This window comes from Myotis nattereri (genome assembly GCF_964212035.1).
Source record: "Myotis nattereri genome assembly, chromosome: 12".
Classification (NCBI taxonomy): Eukaryota; Metazoa; Chordata; class Mammalia; order Chiroptera; family Vespertilionidae; genus Myotis; species Myotis nattereri.
The window spans coordinates 80437918-80449767 of NC_138087.1; the positions used below are offsets into that span (position 1 = coordinate 80437918).

The 11850-nt window shown below is 63.9% G+C and overlaps 1 protein-coding gene across 2 annotated transcripts; it reads left to right on the forward strand.

Moving 5' to 3' along the window:
* Positions 1-1772: 1772 nt before the first annotated feature.
* GFI1B (growth factor independent 1B transcriptional repressor) lies at positions 1773-11646 on the forward strand. Of its 2 annotated transcripts, none has more exons than XM_081102867.1 (7): positions 1773-1983; positions 7252-7371; positions 7796-7933; positions 8251-8522; positions 8967-9104; positions 10070-10301; positions 10852-11646. In XM_081102867.1, exons 2-7 carry the CDS (start codon positions 7272-7274, stop codon positions 11028-11030), a joined length of 1059 nt encoding a protein of 352 aa, XP_080958993.1. In that variant the 5' UTR covers positions 1773-1983; positions 7252-7271; the 3' UTR covers positions 11031-11646. The 2 variants fall into 2 exon arrangements, with proteins under 2 accessions (XP_080958993.1, XP_080958994.1); XM_081102868.1 differs by having other exon boundaries at positions 1804-1983; positions 10136-10301.
* Positions 11647-11850: the final 204 nt, after the last annotated feature.

Genomic DNA, 11850 nt, shown 5'->3' on the forward strand with positions numbered 1-11850 from the left:
AAGTGACAATGGGATGGGTGTGTGTCTGTACATGTCTGTGCATGTGTGTGTGCGCACGCATGCGTGTGCCTGTGTGTCTGTGGAATGAAGTGACAATAGGATGGGTGTGTATGTGTGCGCGCATGTGTGTGTGTCTGTGCATGTGTGTGTATGTGCCTGTGCGTGTGTGTGTCTGTGCATGCATGTGCGTGTGTGTGCCTGTGTGGGGAATGAAGGGATGAAGTGAGAATGGGAGGGAACAGGACGTGTCAAGCTAAGGGAGAGTTTTCTTAATGTCCTTTATTTTTTTTCGTTTCCTGCATGATTTCAAACAGTTTTAGTGGACTGTTGGCAATGTGCATGTCAGAGAACATTCCAGATGTGGCCACTGGTGTCTCTCCAGCAAGAGGACAGCTGCAGGGCTGGGGGTGAGGCGGGCGACGTCACAGCCCGGGTGACATCCAGGAGGCGGCACAGCCCGGGTGACGTGCAGGCGGCGTCACAGGCGGGGTGACGTGCAGGCGGCGTCACAGCCCGGGTGACGTCCAGGAGGCGTCACAGGCCGGGTGACGTCCAGGAGGCGTCACAGCCCGGGTGACGTCCAGGCGGCGTCACAGGCCGGGTGACGTGCAGGAGGCGTCACAGGCCGGGTGACGTCCAGGCGGCGCCACAGCCTGGGTGACGTCCAGGAGGCGTCACAGGCCGGGTGACGTCCAGGAGGCGTCACAGGCCGGGTGACGTCCAGGAGGCGTCACAGGCCGGGTGACGTGCAGGCGGCGTCTCACCTAAAGGCCAGCCCAGTGCAGAGGCCTCGCTGCTCCCGTGGGACCGGGATTTGCAGGGTGAGTCCGGGCTCCCGGCCCCGTCACCAAACTTGTTTTCCTTTTGAGGGAAACACAATCCCAGGCGGGAAGAGTATGCAAATCAGGCCAACAGTGGTGGCCCTGTGAGTCCTTGTCTTATGCAAATCTCCTGCTGAGATCAATTAGTCACCCCCAAGCCCCTGGGGGGCCGAGGAGGGGGTGGGGGTGGGGGGTGGGAGCGTGGTGATGGGGAATGGGGCTCTGGGCCCAACGGGATGACGCACCTGACCCCGGCCATCCCGGCTCTGCCCCTGGTGACCCGGACGCGCTGCAGGCCCAGGGACCCCAGCCTCCTCGGCCACCAGAGGGCGACACACGCAGGCCCTGGGACCCCAGCGTGGACCGGAGTGGCTGGGGGCTGGCGGACCCACCACCACACCTGACTGTCCCTTCACTCCCACTGGGGTGCCGTCCCGGGAGCAGGAATGCCACCTTCTTCTCCAAGGTGACCGCTGTGGGGACGGGCCTCTCGGCGGCCTGCAGGCCCCTGGCCATGTGCCTTGTCCTGAATGCCTCCTGGCTGGGGGCTCAACTGGCGAAGGAAGAAAAGAGGGGGAAGGGGGAAGAGAGAGAGAGAGAGAGAGAGAGAGAGAGAGAGAGAGAGAGAGAGGGAAAAGAAGAGGAGGAGGCGGAGGAGAAAAATTAAAGAAAGTTCTAAGTTCTTGGTACAAAATCGGGTTTACAAGTAAATGTCTTATTTCAACTCTAATGTTTGAATGGAATCCTTTAGCCGCCCTTTCCTTTCATCCAGATGTTGCTGGAGCTTCCCGGGAGCCGGCAGCGGAGCGGAGGGCGATAGGGTGAGAGGGTGAGAGATGACAACGTGAGCGGCCCTGGGACGCTGCGATAAGCAAATACAGCCGCGCGCTATTGGCTGCCCCTCCCCGCCAGATTTTGACAAATAATCAGATTGAAAATCAGGGAGGGGAGCAGAAGAGGGAAAAAAAACAACAGAGAGAGAGAAAGGAGAAGTATCTAACTGCAGGGAGTCTCCAAGCTGACGGCTGGAGCCGACCAAAGAGAGTGGCTGCGAGGTTCCCAGCGCAGGACCGGACCGGGCCAGGATCGGGACCAGGACCCAGCACCGACCCCGGGACGCGGGACCCCGGACGCGGGACTCGGGACGCGGGACTCAGGACAGGTGAGTGCGGAGTGGCCCCTGGCGCTGCGGCCGCTCCGTTTGCGTGTCTGACCTGACGGTCCCAGCAGGTCCCTGGCCCTCGGGCGGCTCTGGGAGGATGGGGCGGGCGGGCGGGCGGGCGGCAGGTCCTCTTTAGGGAGCAGCGGTCAGCCCCTGAGCCCGGGGCCAGGGGAGGCGAGGAGGCCGCGCCCGCACCCGCACGGGAACGCCTCCACCTTCTCCCAGCTCAGTCCTCCGCTCACCCTTCACCTCCTGCCCCGTCACACCCACACCCCACAGACCCGCCTGGCACGGCCCATGCGGAGGGCCCGAGTGGGGGTCCCGGGAGCCCGTCTTTCCTGGGAAGTGGGACTGGGACTGAGAGAACCCTGAAGGCAGTTCTGCCCGGGCGTCCACAGTCCCGGGCCACCTCCCCGCCAGTTCCCGGGACACGGGGAGTGCGACGCGCTCCCTTCCAGCGCTGTCCCCCTCCCCCGCCCCCCCCACTGGCCCCCCAGCCTCGGGACAATAGGGCGGGGGATGGGGGCCGGTGTCACCGCCTTTGCTACCATTTGGGGGAGAAAAAGCCAAGCTGGAGCCGGGCGCCGGGGAGAGGCGCTTGTCCAGCGCAGAGCTCGTGGGGGAGCGCGCGGACTTGCCGTGGGCGAGTGCCCGTGGCTCCTTTCTGGGGAAAAGTCGAGAGCTTCACGAGATTCCGGGTGGGGTGGGGATCCATGTGCGCCTCTGGGCTCGGATCTGGGGGCGGCGGGAGCGGCACCTGCCCTCCTGCGCCACCGCCTGCCTGGCGCGCAGTGGGGAGGGTTCACTCGGTGAGCGGCGGGTTCCTTGAGCTGGTGTGGGGGGCGGGGGGTGGGGGGGTCTTCACAGAAGGAGAAGAGTGAGGTCGCTTCCAGCTCAGACATTGGGGGGGGTCCCGGCTTCCCTGCAGAAAGTTCTCGGGGAACCTCAGAGCTGCGGGCGGGGTGCGAGGGGCGGAGGCGCTCAGAGCCAGCGCGGACCCGGCGCCCGCGGCTGTCAGGGGGCTGGGGTCCTAGTGAGAACACAGGGCTCCTAAGGCCCAGGCCATGTCCCCCCAGGTCACACACACACCCGCCCCGGGTCCCCTAAGTGCGAGCTCGCCCCCTTTCACAGAAACAGCTCCGGGCTTCGTCCACAGCCAGGTTTCTCTTCATTTGTTTCCAGAAATTCAAACGGGGGGAGGGGGCTGCTTTCGTCTCTAATTCAGAAACGCGCAGGGCACGCCTTGCTCACTCATGTTGCTTTTATTGAGAGAAAACACACGCACCACGAAACTGCCCGCTCTCATGGCACGGCCGCCGTTTACACTCTTCACCTGGCAAAACTGCAACTCCGTGTTCATTAAACAGTAACCGCCCGCCCCCCCAGGCCCCCCCACCCCCCCTGCCAGGCCCCTGTCGCCTGCATTTGCCTACGGCACACACCGGGCGGAGGCCTGGCCGTGCGGTGTGCGTCCCGCGGCGTCACGCCCCCCGTTTCACCCGCGTGGGGCAGGTGTCAGGACTTCCTTCCCTTTAAGGCTGGGAACTGTCCGGTGTGCCTGTAGGTCGCGTTGGCCCACATCCCTGGATGGGCGCGCGGGTCGCCTCCACCTTCTGGCTACTGTGAACATGGCTGCTGTGCGTTGCGGGGTACAGATGTCTGTTCCAGTCCCTGCTTTCAGTTCTTTTGGGGGATACACCCAGATACTGGCTCACTCACTTTTTTTTTTAAATCCTCGTCCGAGGATATTTTTTTTCCACTGATTTTTAGAGAGAGTGGGAGGTAGGGAGGGGAGGGAGAGGGAGAGAGAAACATCGATGTGAGAGAGACACATGGATTGGTTGCCTCCCACAGGTGCCCCGACTGGGGCCAGGGACTGAACCGACAACCCAGGTCCATGTCCTTGACTGGGAATCGAACCCGTGACCCTTTGGAGCACGGGCTGGGTCCTAACCACTGCGCCACCGGCCAGGGCTGACTCACTGCGTTCTCTGAACCTAGGAGGAACCCTTTGGGGACACCTTCCAGATTTCAAAGAAAAGTAATGACCGCTCCCCCTGGCCTCCCTACCCCCACCCCCGCCTCCCCGCACGCCCAGATGACCCGGGCTCACTTCCTCGCTCAGGCTCGGTCATGGAAAGGGCTGTGTTTGTTTGTTTGTTTCCCCTTAAGCCGCGTCTTTAAACATAAAGGAAGTCCGAAGGCAGCGACTCTGAGAAAGGCTGCGTCTTACCCAACCTCCTAAAGGGGAACCCGGGGACCGCTGCTCCGGCCAGGTGGGCAGCCCCGCGCTGGCAGCAACGGACGCGACGCGCGTGGGATCTCAGAGCAAAGGGAAGTGTAGAAACCATAGTCCAACCGTCCCTTCGAGAGGGGACAGCCAAGGCCCAGGTTGGCGGCCGAGGCGGTCAAGCCCAGGGTCACAGAATCAGACGCAGCCCCACGGGGCTCGGAAATCACAGGCCTGCTGCTCCGCCGCCCGTAAGTCGGGGTGCGGGGGGGCCCCCCTGCGGGGCTTTCGGCTGAGGTTCTGATTCAGGGTCGGGGCCCTCCACTGGATGGGGTTTGGGGAGATGCTAACAGTGAGTCTCCTTCCGGAGCCGATACCATCGAGGCTCTGTTTTATGAAGAAACCGTGGCTTCTTTCACAATCTCTGCTCTCAGCGCCTCCTCGGACGGTCCCTGTGAATCGGAACGGTGTGGCTGTTCATTAACTACTGCCCAGGTGATTGGTTCCTGTTTTTTTTTTAAAGCTCAGCTCTCAGGGGCCAGAAGGAAGTTTCTCTGAGCCTGAGAGCGCCCAGGCCTGTGTCTTGGGCCGCCCGGACCCCAGGGGAGACCAAAGCTCCCAGAGGAGGTCGGTTCTCCCCCGGCCTCTCGCCGAGCTCTCTAGGGCCGGACATGGGCCTCCGGCTTCTGGAAAAGATGCAAAGATCCGGGGGATTCATTGTTCCCCCTCTTGCCCCAGCAAGCAGCCTCCCCATCTCCAGGCGGCTGGCTCCCTGGGGGCTGCACGGACCGCGGTGGACCGAGGGCAAGTGCCACGGGACAGGCGCTGACAGACCCTGGCAGGCGTCTCTCCTCGCCCAGCCTCAGTTTACCCCGTGACCCGGGAAGGCCATCGCTGCTCCCCTGCCCCGTGGGTGTGGGATCTGATGACAATGCACCGGGGAGCTCTCAACCCTGTCCTGTGTCCCCCTCCGTGCGGGATAAATGCCCACCGCCCCCGTGCCCCGGTCTGGCGGCCAGGAGCGTGGGGCCTGGGCTGGACGGCCGGCCCCGCTCCGCCTCGCTCTGCCCTGGGATCCGAGCCGCCTCTCGGCCTTGGTTTCTCCTCTTTAAAATGGGGGAACGGCGACTTGGCTGACAGGGCGGGTGAGCGGAGCTGAGACTAGGCAGGTCGCCTGCCTTTGGTTCTAGCTGACTCACTAATAAAATACTACGTGAAAAAACACATCTTTTGATAGAGAGATAGAGGCTCCCCCAGAACAAGGGGCACGTGCAGGGGTCTCCGCGCCAACCGCCCAGGGTCTGGCCTCGCCAGTGCGTTGCTGATGCCGAGAAGGAGAAGGGGAAGAAGGGGCTGCGGAGCCCGGTGGGCGGAGGGCGGAGGCAGGAAGAAGACTGTCCCCGGGAGATAAGGCTGCGTGGGCTGCCGGCGAGCTGGGAGGACAGCAGGCCGGGCGAGCCCTGTGAGGCCCAAATCTGCCGGCGCGGCTCAGTGGTTGAGCGTCGACCTATGAACCAGGAGGTCACAGTTCGATTCCCGGTTGGGGCACAGGCCCGGGGGTGTGGGCTCCAGCCCCAGTGTGGGGCGTGCAGGAGGCAGCCGATCCCTGATTCTCTTTCATCGTTGAGGTTTCTATCGCTCTCTCCCTTCCTCTCTGAAATCAATACAAATAATATATTTAAGAAAAGTCGGAGAGCTGGACAGACCCCAGAGCCTTCAAGTCCCACCCCCGCATTTCAGAGCCCAGAGGGGTGGCCTGGAGCAGGGCCCCTGCGCCTGGTCAGGGCGTGTCCCCACCCTCAGAGCGTGACTCCGTGGGCCAGGCTGGGGGCGGGATGGGATGATGAGACCGGACAGGCCTTAGCGGAGCCTGCCCTCCTGGCGCGTTTCCCCTGGGCGGAGAGGCCCAGCGCTCAGCGCTCCCTGCAGCCCAGGCGCCACGCCGGCACCCACACGCCTGTTTGTCATAAATGAAGGTCCGTTCTTGCGGGCGATCCCAGGACGCTGGGCTGGGCACTGAGGCATACAGCAAGGAGGGCCAGGCCTGGGCCGGCTCCCGGTGGGGTGGCCACTGCCCAAACTCCTGACGCCGCTGGGCGGCTCCGGGCACCGTTGGGGGTCCCTCTCCTGCCTGGCTCGGGGGGCACCCCTTGGAGGCTCCCCGGGTTTGCTCTGAAGGAGAGCTCCACGCTGGCCTATCTCCCTCCTCCAGGGGCTGCCGGCCACGCCTTATCGCCGGCTCTGGCTGTGGTTCAGAGCAGCCACCATCCCTTTCCCGCGCTTGGCCCTATCGCCCCTGCAGCCAGGGAGGCGGGGCCTCCTCCTCCGAGACCTGCAGAGAAGGGGACAGGCCCAGGGAGGTTAAGGGTCAGCCCGAACTGCGCAGCAGGTGAGCTGGGATGCGAAGCCACTAGCATCTGGCTCTACCACAGGGGCTGAGAGCACCTCTTTCTGTGGCCTCTGAAGGCCCATCCAACCAGGATGCAAGCGCGGCTTCCGGGGGTGCCCGCAGGACGCCCCACACAGAGACCCTGCCTTCCTTTTCTGCTCCGAGCGCTGGGGGCTCGGGGTGTGCCGCGGCGGCAGGCCGGCCTGGGTGCTCTAGAGTTTGGTGTGCTCATTTCCTGCGTTAGGACTGATATAGTTGCCATAACCAAGTGCCACAAACCAGGTGGCTTCAAACAGCAGGTCTTCTCCCAGGTTCTGACGTCTACAGAACCAGAACCCAGGCGCCAGCAAGGCCGGTTCCCGCCGTGGGTTCCCAGGGAGTGTGTCTCGCGCCTCTCTGGGGGCCACCAGGACCCCTTGGCTTTTGGCCGCGTCGCTCCAATCCCTGCCTCCGCCTCCACAGGGCGGCCCCAATCCAGTTCAATCTCTAATGTGGTCACATCTGCAAAGACCTTACTTCTAAAAAAGGGTCACGTTCACAGGGTCCGGGTGGACAAGAACTTTGGGGGGGCACTGTTCAACCCAGGACAGTGGGTTCTGACTTCAGGGGGAGGCTGTCCTCCTCACCGCGCTCACCTCTCCCCTGGCAGGTGCGGGGCGCACGCCGACCATGCCTCGCTCCTTCCTGGTGAAGAGTAAGAAGGCTCACACCTACCACCAGCCCCGCGTCCAGGACGATGAACCATTCTGGCCTCCCGTCCTGAGCCCGGGTGAGTGACAGCACAGGCTGGGCCCCGCCCCACAGGACGGGGCTGCAGCAGCCCGCCCCCCTCCAGGTCTGGGCACAGGGGACCTGTCCCTGCTGGCTGAATGAATGAATGAATGCATGAATGCATGTGTTCACCCATCTCCCTGAGCCCTGGGGGCCAGGAGAGCTCAGTGTGGAGCTGGTCGGTAGCTGCAGATGAGGGCGTGTGGGTCTCAAACGGAGCCCGATCCAGGGCTGAGCTCGGGGCTCCGAGAAACCTAGACGGTCCAAGAGTTCTCCCGGGGTCTCCCCTGGCCTCCAGCCGCTCCCCATCTGGGCAGAGCCAAGCACCTTTCTCTCCGGGCCCCTCCTCCCGGGGAGCGAGTCCTCCCCCTGGGTCCCTCCCAGGGCTGTGGCCGGGGCGCTGAGGGCCTTGTCTCGCACAGCGGCCAGCGACCCGGTTCCGAGCAGCCACCCTGTCCTCGGCACCCTGCTCCCGGGCCCGCGCCTGGACTGGCCCGACCTCAAGCGGGAGCCGGCGCTGGAGCTGGACCAGAGCTGGACCAGCATGGCCTTGGCACCAGGTACCTGCCCACGGCCCCAGCCCCTCCCCAGTGAGTGCAAGGGGGGGGGGAGGGACGTCGGAGTCCGGAGTCAGGGCCGAGGGACAAGGCCCCCTGGATGCTGGGCTCTCGAGCTTCTGCGTGGAGCCTCCTGGGCGGGACCTCATTTCCGGATGAGGACTGGGTGTGGGGGTGGGGGAGCCACTGGAGGGCTGATGAGTGGGCACTCTGGGGCGGGGGCGCATGGGACTTACACACGGACCCCCTCAGCACAGGGGAGGGGTGGGCGCCCTGTGTGTAAATCCATCACCACCAGGCTTGTGTCCCACTCTCCACAGGGGGTCCTGCTGGGACGTCCCAACCCCAGGACAGGGACTCGCCAGCCTCCAACTCCCCTCCGCTCTACAAGCCCAGCTTCTGCTGGGACGCCCTGGCCTCGGCCTACAGCCACAGCTACCGGCAGGCCCCCTCCACCATGCAGTCCGCCTTCCTGGAGCGCTCCGTCAGCCTGTACGGCAGCCCCCTGGTGCCCAGTGCCGAGCCGCCCTTGGACTTCAGCCTCCGCTACTCGCCGGGCCTGGACGCGTACCACTGCGTCAAGTGCAGCAAGGTGAGCGCCCGTCCAGGCCCCACCTGGCAGAGTGGGCACGCGCAGCTGGGCGACCCCGGGCGGGCGCCGCGGGTCCCCTGGTGGGATCGGGGCCTCACAACCTTGTCCTCGTCACCAGTCCTTGAGCCCTGACCGCGTGCCCAGCCCTGTGCTGCGCACGTGACACGCATGAGCCGGGGGAGGCGGACGCAAGTTCAGAAAGGGTGAATCACTTGCCCAAGAGCACCCAGCAAGGAGATATCAGAGCCAGGCACAAACCTGCCTCTGGCCAACTGTGGTCTTTAACCACTAGGCTGCCTATTCAGCTCTAGAAAGGGCGACGAGGGGCCTTCCAGACCCCCCAGCCCCACTTTACCTACAGGAAACCCAACCACAGAGGGAAAGGGGCCCTGGCCCCCCCCCCGCCCCCCTCCCCGTGGCTTCATGTGCTGTCCCTGCCCCCAGGTCTTCTCCACCCCACACGGGCTTGAGGTGCACGCCCGTCGCTCCCACAGCGGGACCCGGCCCTTCGCCTGTGACGTCTGCGGCAAGACCTTCGGCCACGTGGTCAGCCTGGAGCAGCACACGCACATCCACTCGCAGGTGGGCAGCCGGAGCCAGGAGCCCCTCCCTCTGCCCTCCTCCCAGGAGGCCGGGGGGGCTACGGCTGGCCGGTCACCCTGCCCCTGAGGGTGATGCGGGTCCCTCGCTGCCTGCGGCCCTCGTCGGCGTCTCCAGTGCCCACTCCTGACACATTCACCCCGACGGACCGAGTGGGCTTCACGCACAATTGCAAGGGGCTCTGACCCAGGCTGGCTGTGGGGGCCGCAGGGTGTCTGTGAGGCTCAGAAATGCCCCCCCCCCAGCCCCCCGCCCCACCCCCCGGGGGCAGGACAGGAGTTCTCGCCTTGGAGGCCCTTGACTCTTGGCCTCTCAGAGTCAGGCTTCCCGTGGGTCTGGTCCCACGTAGCCCTCCCTGAGGCCGGAACCCCTTCCTCGGGATTCATTCTGGCAAAACAGCCCCATTGACCTGAGTCGCTGGCCCGGGGTCAGGTCGGGAAGAAGGAAGTTTCGTGAGCGTTGCCTTCGCGAGCGTTGCCTTCGCGAGCACGAACCACGGGCCAGTCTCCACCTGCAATCCCCCCGACCTCTGAGGTCACCGCCGCTCCTGTTCCAGGTGCAGATGAGGAAACCGAGTCTCAGGGAGGGTAAACATTTGCCTGTGGTCAGGTGGCTAGTGAGATGCAGAAGCCAGACGCAGGCCTCAAAATCAGACTCCACCAAACCGCACACCACGGCCATCCCGCCCCCAGGAACTCACTCTGGGTTAAGGGACGAGAAATGTGAACCCCCCTCCCCCCCTAAAAAAAAAAAAACACCACTCCCAGATCAGTGGGTCCATCAGTCCGTCAACAAATATGTCTTTTGTTTGGGATCCCGTGAAAGTCACAAGGAAAAACCCACAGGAGGCCGCTCGGCCGGAGCCTCAGCCCCTCCCGGGAGGCAGGAAGGGGGGGCCCTGGGGCCTGCCCCTCCAGGCCACCCCAACAGACTGTCCTGTTCCTCAGGGGATCCCGGCCGGGTCCAGTCCTGCGCCGGCGCCTGACCCCCCAGGGCCTCGTTTCCCCCGGCAGGAGCGCAGCTTCGAGTGCCAGATGTGCGGCAAAGCCTTCAAGCGCTCGTCCACCCTGTCCACCCACCTGCTCATCCACTCGGACACGCGGCCCTACCCCTGCCAGTTCTGCGGCAAGCGCTTCCACCAGAAGTCGGACATGAAGAAGCACACCTACATCCACACGGGTGAGCCGCCGCCAGCGCTCCCCGCCCGCCGGCACTCGGGGCCACAGGGCCCAGGCAGAGCCTGGGCACCCCCACCTTCCTCTGTTCAAAGGCCCCGGCTTTAGGACAGTGGGATCAGGTTACATGGGGCGCCCCCGCCCCCCCCCCCGCCCCCAACAGGAGGGCTGGAGGCACTGTGTTGCTTAAGTTCACTTACTGGTAATGCACAGAGAAAATGCTGGAAGGAAACAGCATAAGTCAGCAATGTTGATCTCTGGGTAGAAGTGAGACTAGCAGGTGCTTTTTTCATTCATTCATTCATTCATTCATTCACTCCTCGGCTGTTGCCCGAGTGCCTCTCTTGCACCCGGCTCTGTGCCAGGGGCTGCGCGAGATTGATAAAGCAGAGAGATCCAGCCCCCGCCCCAACCAGGGTACAATGCAGTGCGGGGCGGGGAGGTGTCAGAGGGAATGTGGGTTGGTCCTGAGATAAAACATAATAAAATTGCAGAGAACAGATGCAGGGCGTGGGGGCACAGCCGGCCCTGACACCGTCCTTGCTGCCCCGCAGGTGAGAAGCCACACAAGTGCCAGGTGTGCGGAAAGGCCTTCAGCCAGAGCTCCAACCTCATCACCCACAGCCGGAAGCACACGGGCTTCAAGCCCTTCAGCTGCGAGCTCTGCGCCAAGGGCTTCCAGCGCAAGGTGGACTTGCGGCGGCACCGCGAGAGCCAGCACAACCTCAAGTGAGGCTGTGCCCCGACCAGCCCCGACCAGCCCGTCCTGCCGTCCTGTCACCCGGAGGGAGGCCAGCCTCGTGCGCCCAGATCCCCCGTCTCCCGGGTGCAACACTGGATGGGAGTCCTGCAGCTTGTTTTGAGACGCAGGAAACTGCTGTGTGACTTGGGGCAAATTGCTTTCCCTCTCTGGACCCATAGTTCTCCTGCTGTAAAGCGTGGGAGCTGGGTTGGGTCTTTTCTGAGCTGAAGGTATAATAACTTGGGTGCCTTCCCCAGGGCAGAGCCCAGGCCAGAGCAGCCCCACGTGGACCGCGATGCCACGATCACACCAGACCCGCAGAGCCGGGACCCACAGAGAAATCCTTCCGGTGCCTTCTGCCCACAGCGCTGGGATCCGGTCCCCTGGGTCTTTAGGGGGCCTCTTTCAGGCAGCCAGATGCCCCAGTGGGATGCCCAGCACCCCTCTGCTTCAGCCAGACCTGCTGGCGACCCCCCACTTCTGACCGGCACTCAGCTGGGCTCTGGTCTGCCCTCAGACCCCCGGGCTGGAGAAACCAGCAGTTATTGCTGTCAAAAGCCTGTTCCCCTCAACCGCTGTACATGGAAATAAAGACACAGATTTATTTACATCTGACCAGCATGTATGAAGGGCCTCCTGGGTGCAAGCTGACCCCCTTTGTGGGGGGGGGGGCGGGAGCTTTGAAAAGCAGAGGCAGCTACGCAGCTGCCCTCGGACAGCTTGGGAGCCGAGGCCCAGGCCACATGGAAAGGGCTGGAGCAGAAGCACTGGACCCCACAGGGTGTGACAGGTCACAGGTCACGTAGCCGGG